The sequence below is a fragment of the Aptenodytes forsteri genome, unplaced genomic scaffold, assembly GCF_000699145.1.
Source record: "Aptenodytes forsteri isolate BGI_AS27 unplaced genomic scaffold, ASM69914v1 Scaffold287, whole genome shotgun sequence".
Classification (NCBI taxonomy): Eukaryota; Metazoa; Chordata; class Aves; order Sphenisciformes; family Spheniscidae; genus Aptenodytes; species Aptenodytes forsteri.
The window spans coordinates 735204-752327 of NW_008794854.1; the positions used below are offsets into that span (position 1 = coordinate 735204).

Consider the following 17124-nt stretch of genomic DNA (forward strand, 5'->3'; position numbering starts at 1 on the left):
CCACAGCCTTTCCCTCATCCACTAGGCGGGTCACCTGGTCATAGAAGGAGATCAGGTTGGTCAAGCAGGACCTGCCTCTCATGAACCCGTGCTGGCTGGGCCTGATCCCCTGGTTGTCCCGCACATGCCTTGTGAGCGCCCTCAAGACAAACAGCTCCATAATCTTCCCCGGCACCGAGGTCAGGCTGACAGGCCTGTAGTTCCCCGGATTCTCCTTCTGGCCCTTCTTGTGGATGGGTGTCACGTTGGAAAGCCTATGTTGGCACATGTGGCAAGCATACTGTTTTGACCATTTGCTTTTGAAATCACCCCCTCTCCTCTTCCACCTACAGTCGGAAAATCCTTGCAGTTGTGGGGTTGGGAGTTTTCTCACTTCCAGGTCCACAAGGTTCATAACAGAAGGGAGAAGTCAGGATCTTAAATATTTTGTCGAACTGGGGTATTAACATCTTAACCAGTGGTCAGGATTTTATAATTAAAACATTTAGAGTGGGTACAACTTTGATTTTAATCTCATCAACCATGTTCAGCAATGCAGTAAGGCTTCTTGCTGAACTCCAGAACAAGCCATGCAGTTTCACAAGTACTATTGTTTTGCACATCACTATACGCAACATCCACTTACTAGATCTTACAAAAATAAAGAAATCTACTAGAAGATAGGCAAATGGCAAGCAGTCAGTAGAACAGATCTGGGTCATTAGTCATTTGTGGGGGGGGAGAAGCAGGGAAGGAAAATGAGTTGTCAGAGTTGTGTTTGCAGTCACCTGTAGAGAGTACTGCCTATTACCACGACTGGTATTCTTGACAAGATGGCAGATATGTACTGTGGGAAATACATTCTTAGGAGTCTTACAGAAACAGCCTCAATTTTGAAGCCAAATAGTTGCTTGTTACTGAAAGGCAATATATGCGTAAGTGAAAGAATTTTACATTATAGGAAAGAAAGATAATGGGGGCAAACCCATGTTTTATGTTTGTCACCTACTTTATGAAATCTTGATCTCTCTCATGTAGACATTTAGTGGTGAGAAATGAGGTGAAGTGCATCCCCACTGTTCCATGCTTTTATTTTTAGGGATTATTTCATCAGTTAAAGGTTGGCTTTTAACATCATTAAGAAGGAGTGCAAAGGCTAAAACTAAACATGAACTTCTTACTTTTATACTTACCCCTCTGCCACTGGGGACTACTCTACACAAAAGTTGCCATCTTACCTAAGACAGACATTTTTCTACACTTAGTAGCAAATACCTTACTTTGCATTTTTCTTTTCCACTTATAGCTGAATAAGCATTACTTTAAAACTGTACTTTATATTTTACTGACCTCACCCCTTCATCATTAACCTTTTATAGAACACTGCAAGCCCAATTGCTTGCTTCATTTCTCAGTGGCAAGGAAATCTTCAACCACTCCAGACAAATGGAAGACTAAGAAATGCAATAACTGGAGACTTAGCCAATCCAACTCTCCTCACCCATTTTCAGTGCTGCACTTATTATATTACTATCCACAGTAATTGTTGTCTAGAGACTTGGCCAAATTTATCATGGTTTTGTCCTCTGTGCTCCTCTACCACTTGCCACTGTCTGGATTAAAGGAGCAGAAGCCCTTAATGTACAATTACCTCTCAGCTGACCAGCCAGGGTGATGGGAGTAATAACGTGACCTACACATTTTGTTCCTCACAAACACGTACTCTACAGACTGAGCTCATGAATTCCACTTTCCCTGGCCCAAGGCCTGGAAACTTGAGTCTTTACCAAGTGCCAGGCCTCCCACTGAGGGCAAAATTAACCTCAGTCTACAGGTCAGAGCAGTCTGATTTCCTTGTATTTTGCAAAATATTGCTTTAAGGATATGAGGTTAATGAGGCATCTGAGACCATTTGGTAGGTATTTTAATTCCGAAAGGTTGTTTGGTTAGTTTGTTTTTACACAACTCTAATGGGGATTATGCAATCTAACAACTGTCCCTCTTTCACTTATCATTGCAACCTCCTCCCTAACCACAGATAACCTCTAATTTAATATTTAACAGTAGTTTAGAATTAACAAATTCATTTAAATGTTCCCCATGACAAAGGAAACAGATTAATAATGCAGCGGGTCTTAAGGATTTGTAAAGCCCTCAACTTCAATTTGCCTCTACATTAAATGCTAAAATTGCCGTTCAACATAACAATCAATGGAATCAATAGTACCTTTGAATTTATATGGCTCACTAGCATGCCTCATCTGTCTTTTGGGACCCAATCTTAAAGAGATTAGCAAAAGACCACATTCACAGCATCCCTTCCCTTCATGGTCTCCATGGTCCATCCTGTTCCTTTGTGCTACATCTTCCCCCCCCCCCCCCCCCCCCTCCCCCCTCCCACCGCCATTCCACTTCCAACTACTTCTTAGTACTTTCTACAAAACTATCTAGTCAATCGTCAGCAATCAGGAGCACTTTTACAGTTTAACTATGCTAAATGAATACCAGTTAGTTAATATTTAGTAAAGAAGCTAGCTAGTACTTAAGAGAAAAAACTGCTCTACATCCTTTAAACTTTTATGAACTAAAAGAGAACAAACCCGGCATAATCACTTCCACAACAGAAAAAAGAGGTACCCTTGATTCAAACTTTTTAAAAGTGCAAACCTCTGCTTCCACATTGTCATTTCAATTTCTCTTTACTAATTGCTTCAGAAACACAGTTCACATTGTGTAGTCAGGCAGAGAAAAACATACACAAAAGTTACACAGAGATTGTCTAACTTGTTCGTATCCTGAGCCAAAAAGGGCAGAATGTACACTGTACTTTTGAGAATGAGTTTAGAAAGAAAATGACTGGTTTAATGTTTGCCCGATTTTACAACAGCTACAATGAAAAACCCATGATTTTTCTTCCATTTAAATAAGTCATTTTCCACGGAAGAACTTCATTCTGTATATGGACCAACTTACCCCTACCTCCAAACTAGCAACACACATTTTTATATGCTTGCCTGACCACGAGACAGGTAAACTATACTGAGAAAAATCTACACTGATTTGCGTAGGTTATCTAACAATATAGGACAATGTCAAAATACGGTCAATTGAATATGCCAACTGCAACTCTGATTTCAAGAAAACCAAAATAACTCAAAAATACTTGCACAGAGCAAGAAGGTCACTTCAGTGCGTTAATATCCACACCTTCCAAACCCTGTAAGCTTTTATTAATGCCAAACTTATTAATCCACATTGTTCTGAAGAATTCACAAGAAGCAAATGAAGACTGAGACCATCTGACCCTCTAAACTGTGCATACAGACTGCCCAGCACTTTATCAGTTTACTGCTCAAGATCTACTCAAATACAGCAGTATAAAATGAGCAGAGCAGCAAAAAAATCCCAAGACATTCTGTCACTTCCACCGCTCCTATTCACAGGCCTGTAGGCATCAATAAAGCAGGAAAGTCAAACAAAGCTCATGTGTACACTTTGAAGAGCCAGCAGAAGTCAGAAGTTTCTACCTGGAAGGAAAGATGTGCACCAGCTCCATATTGGATCAGTCAGGGGACTGCAGAAAAACAAGAGAAAGACTGACTTCGTACGGGCTGACCATGGCTGCCTCTTATCCACTTATCGCAGGCTCCGATTGCCATGTTTAGTTCACCACATATGGGGCCTACAGTTGAATGTCCAAGATTCATATTTGTCTGAATAGACAGGAGAGACTCAAGGTAAGTTAGAGGAGTACAGCATATAAGAGGACTGCCCTTGTTGGGGAAGAGAGTAAGAAAAAGAAAAATGCATAGAGGACAGACTACCACTGTAAACTGAGTAATACAATCTGTAGCTGTGGGTGGAGAGAGCAAGAAAAAGAGCAGACACTGAAGAAAGTACAGCAGAAAGTATGCTGAGATACAATATGGAAGAAACTACATGGAACGAAGTAAAAAGTGAAAAAGACCTATTAATGTCTGTCTTTTTTGACTAAGCTCTCTTTGAGGCAAGGAGTGACTTTTCTTCTATTTCTGCATAGCCCCTGGCACAATGGCATGCGACTTACCTGCCAGTTTCCAGAGTATACTACAGAAACAGCAAATAGCAGCAAGAGACTGATGCAGCAAACCAGCCTGTCCAACAGGTTTTAAGAAATACACAGTTTGTTCAGGAACGAGACTGAGTAACATAATGTTCCTAGGCCTCTCCAGAAAACAACCAAGAGAAGGAGGAATTTTCTTCTATATCGATCAATGAAGTGCTGGTGCTGGGCTGCAACATGCAGTTTGGAAAAAGCGTCAGTCAGATGTGTGCTACTACGATAAGAATCTGTAATAAAAACCAGTCGACCACATCACAGACCAAACCAGAGTACTCACGAGAACACAACCATCATTATTATTAATTACAAACAGTACTTTTTGTATTCCCACCACTTTGGTGGTGGGAATACAGTCTTAAGTTCACCTGAATAGGTATCACGTCCCCTATTCATATCCTGATCAGCCATTACATTTGTAATATAAATGTGAATGACAGATGCCTCAAATCATTAGTCAAGTGAATAATAAATAAGGACAGCATGCTGGAGACATCCCCAATATGGAAGTGAAATTCATTAAGCAGCTACTTTGGGAATCTCTGACCTCTTATATGGAGGTGAAACACTTCATATTCCACAGATAAATATACTGAGCACAACTCTAATTAGTTTTAAAACTTAAAGAAAAAAAAAAAGGAAAAAAAAAAAAAAAGGTGTTTCTTCTCAGTACATGCTCCCATTCTGCAATACAAGCAAGAGCACTGCAACAGAATTACTGGTTACCCCAAATCATTACTTTTGGTTTAAATTTGAAATAAATATCCTGGGCAGTACTGAAAATCTGAGTAAACTTTACTTACGGATTCATTGCCTGTGGACAAATCCATATTCTACATACCTATCAAAAACTTGACAGGTACCACATGCATACATACACACCTAACTCCAAACCTATGCTGTACTGGCCCACATATAGTCAAGTATTCAACATAACAGCTACAAATGTTTTTTGAATACTATTACCTATGTTCTTGCCACAGTCGGAAAGATTTTGTAATACACCGTGTGGACCACAGCCAATGTTTTTGCTTTTCTACTCTCAAACACACATTGGTGCCCTTGGCACCATTTTTTTTTTTTGAAACTTTTTTTGGAAATATTACAGGACTGTTAAGGATGTTCCATATTTAGGCTAATTGTGTATTTTATATAACCTTTTTTACATTACAGGAAAACCCCAAAGAACAAGGGGAAACAAAACACATAAGCAAAAATCACCAAGTCAAATAAACCAGAAAAGATAATTTTAAAAATGAGGAAACCTTACTTGCAGAAGTAAAACCACTGAACTAGTGAGATATAAAAAGATATAAAAAGGACAAACATTCAAACCTTTATTTAGCCCACAATGTGGACAGAAATGAGCTCTTCACACTTTTTTTTTTTTTAAGTAGATCTACAATACTGAACGTATTTCTAAATGCCACATCTTGCACTTAGACGGATCTACACTGGAAACTTCCATAGTCAGGAGACTTCTAGAAAACTTTCTTTAAAAGTTATATTTTGTTGCAGTCGACTTCTACTCGTTTATTCAAGGTAGTTGCTACTAGAGTTTTGCAGGAAATCGAGTCAGGGACACTCCAACCATCCTTAGAAATGACAGTCATCTGTCATACAGTCAGCAGAACTTAGTCAAGGTAGTTCTGTGCACACACACGCACAAACATTTATGTATTTAATACTAAATTATAAAACTTACTTTTGTGCATCTGCAGATCGTTTCCAGCCTCGTTGCAGATCCTGTGAGATATCTTTCCCAATATTATTTAAGATGACATCATCTTTATTTTCAGAATCCTCTTTTATTCTAGCTGTAGAACAGATAGGCTCTTCAATTTTCGGACTCTTTGGCTGCATGTCCTCCGGAAGGGTATTTGTGTTCTGTAAATCCTTTTCACATCTGTTGGGTTCATCTTGGAAAGTAGAGGGTTTAGATTCTACCAAAGAAGATTTTGTTGCAATATTAAATAAGCTTCCAAGAAAATGAAAAAAACCTTCTCGGGGTTGCTTGTCTTTATGTGCTGTTTTGATTCCAGGAGTCAAACTAGGAAGGCTATTAGCCTTTTTCAGCTCCTCCTGGATTTCAGACTTGCTAAGTTCTTCTGTGGAATGGTTCTTCTCTTCATTTTGACAAACCTAAGATAAATACAAGAAGCACATAAAGAAGATGTTTCCTGTCATTTTCCCCACATTCCCAAATTCCTTAATTTTAATTTGCTCCTATGCATTGTATTTCTTTCAGGAGATCTGTTGTTTAAAGGTTCATTTAAAGATCAAAGCCCCGTGCTCTCTTCTTCTCTTTTTGTACTAAAAAGGTCCCTATTCTACAAAAAGCCGAAGGGACTACATAGGCTAGAAGATTCACAAAGCAGCTGCTGTGGAAGTAAAGTACAGAAGGACAGATGGAGAACAATTGCTTCAACTGGCAGAAAAAAACAGAGGAAGAAGCAAGGAACAATTTTTCACACTTCAGACTCTAATCTGCTCAAAAAGCACAGCTTCACAAACAAATCTATATGCACTTGCGAGATGAACAGTTTTCAGCTTGCAAGTATACGCAAGGACACCATAGCAAAACACAAACATACCATAGCCTTAAACACAGGGTAACCTGCACTTGTAAAAACCCCAGGAGAATCAAGAACAGAATTTGGATAAAATGAACTCAACTCACATGCCAGAGATTAATCCTACCTGCTATCCTTAGCAACCCCATGTTGCACCCTTTGGCCAGCTTTCCTTCAACTCCACGGGCTATTAACTGCACAGCTCTACTTCCAAATCTATTTGAAGTCTCACACAGCTCCATAGTCTACCATGCTCAAACTGCAGAGTTTTCCATACAGCCAAAGTCCTACACACCACTACCCCTGCACCCACGACCTTCTGAACTGCCAATCAGCTCTATCAGTTAACTGAACATAATTAGCACTAAGACAGGGCTTCACCTCATTTAAACCACCTGTTCATTTCTTCCCTCAACTCAGCTGAGCATCTACCCCCAGGGGCAAGACAGCTCTGTTCCTCACCAATTTATGCCCTCAAATTTCCCTGCTGTCAGCTTCTCTTACAGATTCAAGAACCACTGCCCAAGCCCATGCTACTTCTGCCAAGACCATCTGCCCAAAAAGATTATGCAACTTCACTGGTAGGCTTCACAAACACCACATGTAACCATGTTTTCAGCTTCACTATCTGCAAATGCTTTTTCCCTGGACTAAAGTTTTCTGGGGACTGCCTCCCCCCATCCTCACCCTTCGTAGTGGGTGCCATATGCTATTGCTGCCTATTTTATCTTTACAGTACAATCCTTGTAATTTCAATCCCTGTTTCAATCCAGTTTATTAAAACAGAATAAAATTACCCCAGCTTTTCTTAGATGACATCTATTCTGCTCAACAGGAGTGGGAAAGGAGAACATGAACAAAAAGTCCTATGCAAATTTTAGTTGTGTCAACAGTGTCTTTGGATAAGAGTAATTGTTTCAAATTGGATAACAACTACCCATCCAATCTAAGCAGAAAGCTACTATTTTCATTAGGTCACTAATCCTATTTCAACTTGAAGATGTATTTGTTTCAAGTAACCTAAAATAAGTGAGTAGGCTTATTTGTTAATAGTCCATCTTGGATCACGTTAATGATGGAAAAAGTGTTTTAATGAACACAGTTTAATCCTTGGGGAACCGCCATTTCTTAAAAACTTGCAAGTTATACTTAGTGATACTGGAGCAGTGGTCTTTAATCTTCAAGCAATATTTTGTCACCTGTTTCATACAAAGAGTAGATGTAATTGCTTAATATTAAGTCATCAGATGTATGTGTTGAAAATGGAATTGTTTACATGAGGATAGAAATTGAATGGCACTAATCTGTCCTGGAGAAATCCATACAATCTCTATTTTCTTCATACAGGCAAGACACTTAAAAAAACACATTAAGTAAACTCTCCAAAGTGGGCTAAGTCAAACTCTAGCCTTTTTTCATCCCACCTGTGACAAATCCCACCTGCTTCCCCACATACTGCACTAATCAATAGCTGATGTGTCACAAAGGGATGTAGTCAGCCCTGTAGTATTGAGGGATTTACTACTTTACAAGTCAATTCTACCCAAACCACTGGAAATGAAGACAACAACGGTACAGCTTACAGATGTACCACAGTGCTGGCGGGTATCTTCAGTACTAGGCAAACTATGCAAGCAACATGCAAACCTGGGATGAATCTCTTGAACAATAAACTTTATCTCATAGGAACTAAGTACTCTGCATAAGGAAATACAAAACAGAAACAAGAAGAAAATTAATTTCCAAAATTTGGTAAAACATGAATGATTCACCATAGTCAACTTCAAAGTTCTACTGTCATAGTTTCTTCCTTCACTTTGATTAATACCTCAGCATTCTTCAATACCAGTTTTTGATTCAACTTTAAGCGAAGGAGAGCATTTCTCCCTTGTTCTGTGATTAGTATCATTCACACAAATTTCTCAGATTTAAAAGAATATCTCAATGCATGATGTGCACACAAATCTTACTATTTTCTCTGCAGATATAACCATTATAAGCTATAAACATTTATATTAATTACTACAATATCTATGCAGTTAACAGCTAAATGCATTAACTATAAAAGAAAATATTACATTCAAAACTTGTCAACAGTTTAGTATTATGGGCTTTTTTTGTTGTTGTTTCTTGTTGTTTTTAAAGTAATTTGTATTCAGGAACTAGTGGGCTTTTTCCTATTAGGAACTGAGACTTCAACTGTGGCTAAATCTCTACACGTGAAATTCTTGCTCTAGCAGCTCTGAGACATAATGCTTGTAAAGCCTGTGTGTCTTATTTGTAAGCATAATTCATGCCCTGCATGAAAAGCTGTTTTGTAGTCTCTGTTTCCAGAAACAGGAATCTGTTTAGACTTTCCTTCCTCTTTAATCTTCCTTTCCTTGCTTTACTTTTGGTAAATCAAAAGAACAGGAAGTTTTAATATGAAAGGGTCCTTCCATACCTTTAACCATAAATAGTGTCTTGCATAACAAAAGCCCTGGAGAACATTTACACTGTGCTTACTTGAAGATATACATGGATATTAAGTCCCAGTGCAGAAACTATGCAAATCCTTCTTTCTTCCCTTCAACATAATCAATCCTACTCTCCATATATTCTCCTTCCTGCTCCACTTTGCTTCTGCTATAAAAGGCAGCGTGAGCTACTGGTGTTTTATCATTTGCCCATAAAAATCTCAATTCAAAGTCTGAACCACTGTTTAGGCATTATACAAACAAAACTATTCCTGCTACAGATTTTGAAGTTTGTATTTTAAGATAATGTCATATTCAAATTACTGAGATGAAAGCACATGATCTGTAAAGTCAGTAAGCCTTTAACACAGCAGGAGCTGTCAGGCACAAGCACCTGACGAACGCAGCAGTATGATGGCAATTTCACAATAACTTTCACTTATTATTTCCCATGCCTCTCTCTGAGGTCGTCTCTGACAGAAGCCGCCAGCAAATGCTCAGGGAGAAAAAAAAGGGGCATAGGGTATACGCAAAGTAATCCTTTTCCTGGTATATCCCATCAGTTTTCAACAGTCAAGGCCCTTAGTTGACCTCGACAGAGCAGTTGCATCTATGTCGCAATTAGGCTTGAGCAGTTTGATACTCACAATAGTGGAAGAATACCAGTGACTCTTGTATTAGTTACACTTCATGTCATCGGTTAAAAAAAAAAAAAGTAAATCCTCTTCCAGTGTCACAGCAGTCTGAATAGTTTCTCAGGCTTACCACACAGACAATAGTTTTTGGGTGAAAACCTACCTGTCAGATCCCCTTTGAGATCCTTGCTGATGCAAGGAAAAGTATTTTCCTGCTGTAGTGTTGTCTTTCTACTCCTTTTGTATACGGACTGTCATCAGTCTTCCATTTGCCTCCCCCTTTCCCACTCTCCGTGAGCTTTCCTGCTTGTGACATGCTTCATAAAGCTTTAATTAGCTTTTATTTCTTTAGCAACTCGTTAGTCAAAGTTTCACTGGGAAAGCCCTGGGTAACCTGGCCTGACCTTATAGCTGAACCTGCTTTAAGCAGGAGGTTGGGCTAGATGACATCCTGAGGTCCCTTCAACCTGAATTATCCTATGGTCCTGTGACCTCACACGCAATGAGGCTGGCGCAGAGGGGAAGCTCGGCAGAGCGTGAAACAAGATTATGACTTAAATCAGGTGACTGAAGAGACTGCGGTGATAACTGAAGCTGTATCTACTGTGCAGTCAGGTAGTGCGGTCTCACCTTGCTGAAGCAACTGCTGCAGAGAAGCTTGGCAGTCGGGACTCAGAAGACAAGCCCACGATGTCATGTCTCAAAGTGTGATTCTTATCTGAGCTAATTTATTCAACAGTAGACTAGGTATGTTTTCCAGGCTGTTATCCACTCCTGACTGTAGCACAGACATACGCCCAAAGCATAACTGCACCTACGCAGTCAGGCACACGGCTTGCCCCCCGAAGTGCAGAAAGCAGCTCCAGCGGAGCAACAGCACCCTGAAGAGGGATTGCTTTGCCAGGTTTGCCCCGCCTCCCATACCAGCTGGGAACAGCCGCCCTGGTAGCTGCCGTCTCTCAGCAGCTGGGTGGCAAAAGTTCAAATTGCCAGAGGTTCTCATTTGGCAGGGGCTACATTCATCTGCCAAGAATACAATCTCTTTTATTGCCCTAACAAGTGACTGAAATGAAAACATTAGCAGCATTAAAAGACAGATTTCCGTGAACAAAGAATTAGCTTCCAGCCACAACAGCCAGACATTTCGGATTTCACTCCCCATGAACGAACGCTCATTATGAAGCAGAAACTCCAGACAGCCGCGTGGAGACCTCTCACAGACCGTCTGTCCTGCTGCGCTGGGAGCTGCTGATGGAGGACATTCTGCGTATCGCATGGATATGCTCATGCACTTTAACCACCCCATCTCACCTGCAGTTGTGAGAGAAGACGGGAAGCCATCAGAATTTTAGGATCATCATTGATTCACCCCAGGGACCTTCAACAAGCCATTTCACCCCAACACCCCAATTTACTCATCTGATAAACGGTCACAGCACTACTCCAGAATTTCTGTTTGCTAGCATGTAGAAATAGTTTAAGAGTTTCAGATTAAAGTGTTGAGTGCACAAAGTAGCATGTTTAGGCATTGCTACCTCTAATAATAACGGAAAATTAACCATGTTCCTAGCCTTGGCTTTGACCTTTCAACATAGCTAAGATGGCTGCATTTCATTTAACAATTATGAGCGTCTCATTCAATTTGAACAGTGATACAGTATGAAAATTTTGTATGCTAAACAAAATGCACAGTGAAATAGCTTCAGTTGCTGGCAGACTAGTACATACCCACAATGAGTCGCTACTGCATGTTTTTCAGCGATTTCCCTTCTCTGGGAGGCTAAAGCATCTTTGATGTAATCTCCCACTTCTTTGCAATGAGTGGGACACAGTGAGGTACATTAAATCCACACATGAAATAAGCTTTTGTTTTTTCAACTACTGTGAGGAAAATAAGTTAGACATTCTCAACCAACAGGAGGCAATACATACGGAAACCTAATGAATAAGAAGCAGACTTATTGTTCCTAGATTAGGAACAAGACTTGTTTAAGAAAATTGGCATAGTATTAAGAAAAATTCAGGAAAATGTACTATCAGACAGTGAAATACACGATAAGCAGAGAACTCCTCAAAGTCCACTGTTGCTAGTGTTCATGAGAAAAATGGATTTAAAAAACACGCCGTCAAAGTGGGTTTCTCCTATTTATGCCAGTAATTAGAGTGGTGATGGAGATGATGCAAGGGAGTTCCACCATTGTCAAAAACTGTTTAGTCTTAAATAAATAATACCTTTTAAATAATCAGAAAAAGCAAAAAAGCAAAGATTAACAAAGACAGCCTTGGGGTTTTGTGGGGATTTAAGTTAAAGGCGAGTTCTGTATCTCTACAAATAACCGATGCTTTGAACCTCTGAATATTTTGGCTTTTTTATACTGCGAAGTTTTCCTTCCACATCCTCCTTTCTCTGCTTGTTTTGACATGAAAAAAATCAGGTCATGACAACCCCGGAAGACAAGAGTAACTAGAAAGCTAATGAAATCATGGCATCTTCACAATCAGGAGTAAGAGTTAAACAACAGGAAGGGACTTTTAGTTAAACTGTATCAGTTTTGCATTTTTAAAAATAAACCTATTTAAGTTCAATGACTATTTAAAATTTGGAAAGACAACTGCCTCTGTTGAAAGGTCAGCACTGGGACTTCAGAAATTTGTTTAGCCATTTGAATTCTTGAAACACTAAGGAGTCCTTAATATAGATTTAATTTGTCAGATGAAGAAAGAAAAGATGAAACAAATGTTCTCTGAAACTCTAGTGTTCTCCTAAAAATCCTGAGGAAGTATCCAGACTCACCTTCCCTGACAAGAGAACACAAAACAAGGTGGTAAGGGTGAACACTTCAAATGAAAAGGTAGAGAAAAAGGAGGTACAATTTGAAATAAAGTTTCTGCTAGGTCACCTTCACGGGAAATTGTAAACTCAGTGAAAGTCTCTAGAATGACAAAGTGAACGTTATCATTTAAAAAAAGAATCTGTTTACACCATTTGCAGTTACTTCAAAATTTCTCCCTTCTGAATTTTCTCCTGAAATTATTGTAAAGCTCCAATTGAAGATTAAGAATTGGTACCCACTTCTCAGTATGTAACCATCACCTTATTACAACAAGGTCTAGTATAGAGCCAGAGAGAACAGAATTAAACTGTCTTATTTCTGTTCTTTCCTCTAAATTCTCCCAGTATTACACTTCCATTGCATTAGTGAAAATGTTTTCACAAACATGAAATAATTTTTGTTCTCTTGTACTTGACAATTCCCTGACGTTTGAAAATAAATTAAAAAGTAAAGGTGAAAATCACCTTTTCAATGCAGAAGGCGTGCACAAGCAGGCAGTACACTGGGAATGGGGTGAGATAGTGCAATTTCCACGCGTACTTATATTCTATTGGCAGGCTATAGCATCTGGCACCACACTTCTGCTCCTCATCTGTCTCCTCAGCAGTTTTCTGTGCCAAACTGAGCAAGGTTTAAGCCCTTTTTTTTTTTTTCTCCCATCCTGAAATGAAGTTTCCTACTCAAGATCCCTTCTTTGAAGAACTAAAGTAGTAGAGAGGGAAGCACATTTCAGGATCATCCTTTCTAAAATTCTTCAGTATGACAAAGGAATTTACCAGGACTTCACATAGAATGATCTTGAAATGTCTTCCTGAACACATACAGCTGTTAACACCATTGATTTAACAAAGCATCCTGGGAAACCAGAAGGTGCTAGGTACTTGCCTATAAAATTCCATTTCAACAGAAGTCTACATCATTGCCGAAGAGAGAGAGAGACCTGCTTTCAGGTTCCACAAGAAAAATCTTGATTATGCAAACTCCAAAAACATTTTGGTTTTGTCTTTCATTTGTTGTTGTTGCTGCCCACAACAACAAGGTTTTTAAAAGTAACTCTCAGGTTTTTCAAAAATTCATGGTTGGCAGTAATAGTCCACCTCCCTTGACTCCCAAAAGACAAAGAATCCCTCTCTCCAATTTCTAATTACTAGGTCTAAGACAGAGGCATTCAGCAGGCATTCACACACAGGCTGAGCAGACATTACTTACGTAACATACATATGAAATAAAGACAATATAGAATAAAACCATGACAATATGAAAAAAACCACATGCTATATGGAAAAGTATGCAGTTAACTAAGACACTGGGCTTAATTTTGATTTCTAACTTTTTGTAGAACTTTAATTATAAAGTCAGAATTAGGGACATTCAGTAAGAACAGCTACATATATTCAGCAAGTTCATGGGACTTTTCTTAAACTTATATGAATTCACACACTGCATGAAAAATGATGTGACAGGGAACTACAGAACAAATTAGGCTGAAAGGAATGTGGCTGGGGAGGTCATGTAGTCTAAGCTCCTGCTCAAAGCAGCTCCAGTTAGAGCAGGGCTTCATCCAGCTGCGTTTTGAGTATTTCCAAGGATAAAGATTCTGCAACTTCCTTGGGCAACCTGTTCCAACATCTGACTATTCTTACGGTAAATGGGAAAAAAGAAAACAAAAAAGGGGGGGAAGAAAAAAAAAATTCTTATAGGTGACTGGAATTTCCCATGTTCCAACTTGCATCCGTTGCCTCTTGTCCTATTTGTTGCAACTCCAAAAAGAATCTGGCTCCATCTTATCACATAATTGCAGTCCTTGCCATCAAATTTTAATACCTTGCCTACCGTTTAAATACAGCCATCTTTATGTTACCTTGAAATTAAATTCATGTGAGAAAGCAGGGCTACAGAATAATCTCTTCTCCATGTTCACAGTATACAGGAGGACTTGTCAGAGGACAATTAGCAACAGGTTTAATTTGTAGCAAGGAAGCTTTAGATGGGATGTTAAAAAGACATTCTAATTATAAGGTTTATGAAATCAGTAGAACAGTTGTCTGGTGAAGTTGCAGAGATCTTAGAGATCTCCATCCTTAGAGGTCTTTGAGAACAAGTTAGACAAACTTCTATCAGGTACATAGATACAGAGATCTCACCTTGGGGCAGAGGAGCGGACTAGATAAATCTTTGCAGCACTTTCTGTCCCTGTGTTTTCTATGAAGGTTGAGACTGACTCTGGTTAATCTAGGCAACTAGCACCCAGGCTTGAGCCTACGGGCCAAATGATAAAATATTGAATGCTATTGAAATACTGAAGTCTAAATTATATGTTTGGTATATCATATTTGTACCTACTTTTTCAAACTTTTGCATTTGCCTGACAGAGCTCACATAGTAATTCCTGTGCTGAGACGCTTAAGAATTCTCTCCTAATCAGTTATGGGAGAATGTGCTATTTCTTCCATGTACCGCTACAGGAAGGATATCTGGGGGACGATCGGCAGGCAAGTGAATTTGCCTACACTGCCACGGCAAAGCCTTCACTTGGATGAAAGCCTCAGACAGGGCAAGCCTGGGACCTAAACCATTCACTACTACTGAAACTAACCCAAGCACCTATCACCGCTGCTAATACTACAGTATGGTAATACGGGTAGGAGCCAGGTTAGACTTGCGGCACAAGCACGTCCAACAAGTGTTGTGTGATTTCTTCAAAACTGTACTAACACGACATTCTCCAGCACATGGCTCGCTACAGTAGTGCTGTTAGCTTATTTGGTAGCTGTTCCACACAATCTAACTAATATCTATGTCCCAGTTGTAAACCTCTGTTATAAGGGCATTACCAAAAGCAAAAGTATGTGAAACATACTTTTGCAGGAAGCACTGTTGCAGTATTCCTTTTAAAAACAAAGTCCCTGTAGCGCTAAAAGTGAGGTTAATGATATACTAACATGTACTGGACACTATGTAATGCAGATACTTAGAACACTAAACATGAAGTTCAAGAACTGTTTACATCCACACAACCATCTGTTCAACAATCACATTGCTCAAATGGAGCATTTACTCTGAAAGAGCACTGTTTACAGCTCTAATTCAAAGAAACAGAAGCAAAACAAAATCTGTAAATAAATAGTGGTGGGTGGTGGTGTACTTTTCATGGCAAATATATTTCAGTAATATTTTCTCAAAAGTGATCAAATGATGATTGATAAAGTCACCTTGGCACAGAAAGATTAGGCTTTATATTTTCATAAGTTGAGTATTAAAATATCTTTTCCTCCCTCTATGAGCTAAATATTTCACCACAAGTTAAAAAGTAGCAGGGGTAAAGTACAGAACTGGTAACTAAAGTGCTCAGAAGAGCCAAAGAGCTACCGTAGCTCAGCATGTTTCCCAGCTCCACTCACCCAGTCAGCTATAATTTAGATGTCCGACCTTTGCTACTAAGTCAGAGACTTACAGTTCCTCCGCTCTTTTGCCCCTCACCTCCTGCTGAGATGGCCAATGAATATACAAAATCACAGCATGTAAGTCTACGTGTAAGTCTATCAGAAACATGATAGCTCATTAACTTGGTGACAGACAGACACAATACGGTTTCAACTTATAGTCATCATCCACCTGAAATGACTAGGTAGAAGCACCGTTTGGAGACATGGACATGTATGGAAATCTGCCCAAACCTGATCCATGTAGGTATATAGATTTAGACATTCCTCACAAAGTACACTTTCCATAACAACAAAACATTTTTTTTTCAGCCCATAGTAACCTTGAGAACTCAATAAATAAAACTGGAACAACTTTCAATATCATACGTTATCCCTTTCCAATGAGACAGTCTCAGTTCTCTCCAACTGTTCAGCTGTATTCGAGGGATCTTTGTACAAGACAGCTTATTTTGGCCAATGTCAGGCACTGGACAGTGTGGTGTTACCAAAATGCAAGTGTGTGTTGGAGGGAGCAGTGGTAGGGAAAAAAAAAAAGAAAAGTATTTTCTTCATTTAAAAAAAAAAGGGGGGAGGGGGCAGCAGTAGAAAATAAATATGTTCTCCACCTCCTCTGAGTCAGTTTTCACTATCTAGTCGTAACTTCAGTGCACACAAGATCTAAAATTATAGTGCTAAAAGTACTCATTACTATGCACGTGGAACTGTTCAAGTGTATCAGAAGAGTTTTGATCAGCTTAAGAAAGAGGGAAGTAAGTTAGACAGGAAGCTCTCAGTACAGTTGAACAGCCAGCACATTCTAGTAATATGAAAACTGCACCTTTCCTACAAAGCCTATACAAACACCAGGTATTATTTCAAAGATAATGTAATGTACACTGTAACACTTTAGACTTCTAAACATAGGTCAAAGACAATATAATTAAATAAAAAGTTATGGCAAGACAAAGAAAACAGATCAGTGTCGTGGATTAACCTCGGCTGGCAACTGAGCACCACACAGCTGCTCGCTCACTCCCCCCCACCCCTCCCCCTGGGATGGGGGAGAGCATTGGAAGAGTAAAAGTGAGAAAAAACTCGTGGGTTGAGATAAAAACAGTTTAAT

The 17124-nt window shown here is 39.3% G+C and overlaps 1 protein-coding gene across 1 annotated transcript in view; it reads right to left on the bottom strand.

The window, feature by feature from the left end:
- The window catches only part of CRYBG3 (crystallin beta-gamma domain containing 3), an 82903-nt gene that overhangs the window by 62928 nt on the left and 2851 nt on the right, over positions 1-17124 (bottom strand). Inside the window, exon 3 of the mRNA XM_019470818.1 lies at positions 5784-6220. Within this exon, the coding sequence (XP_019326363.1) occupies positions 5784-6220 (437 nt within the window). The remainder of the gene's footprint in view (positions 1-5783; positions 6221-17124) is intronic.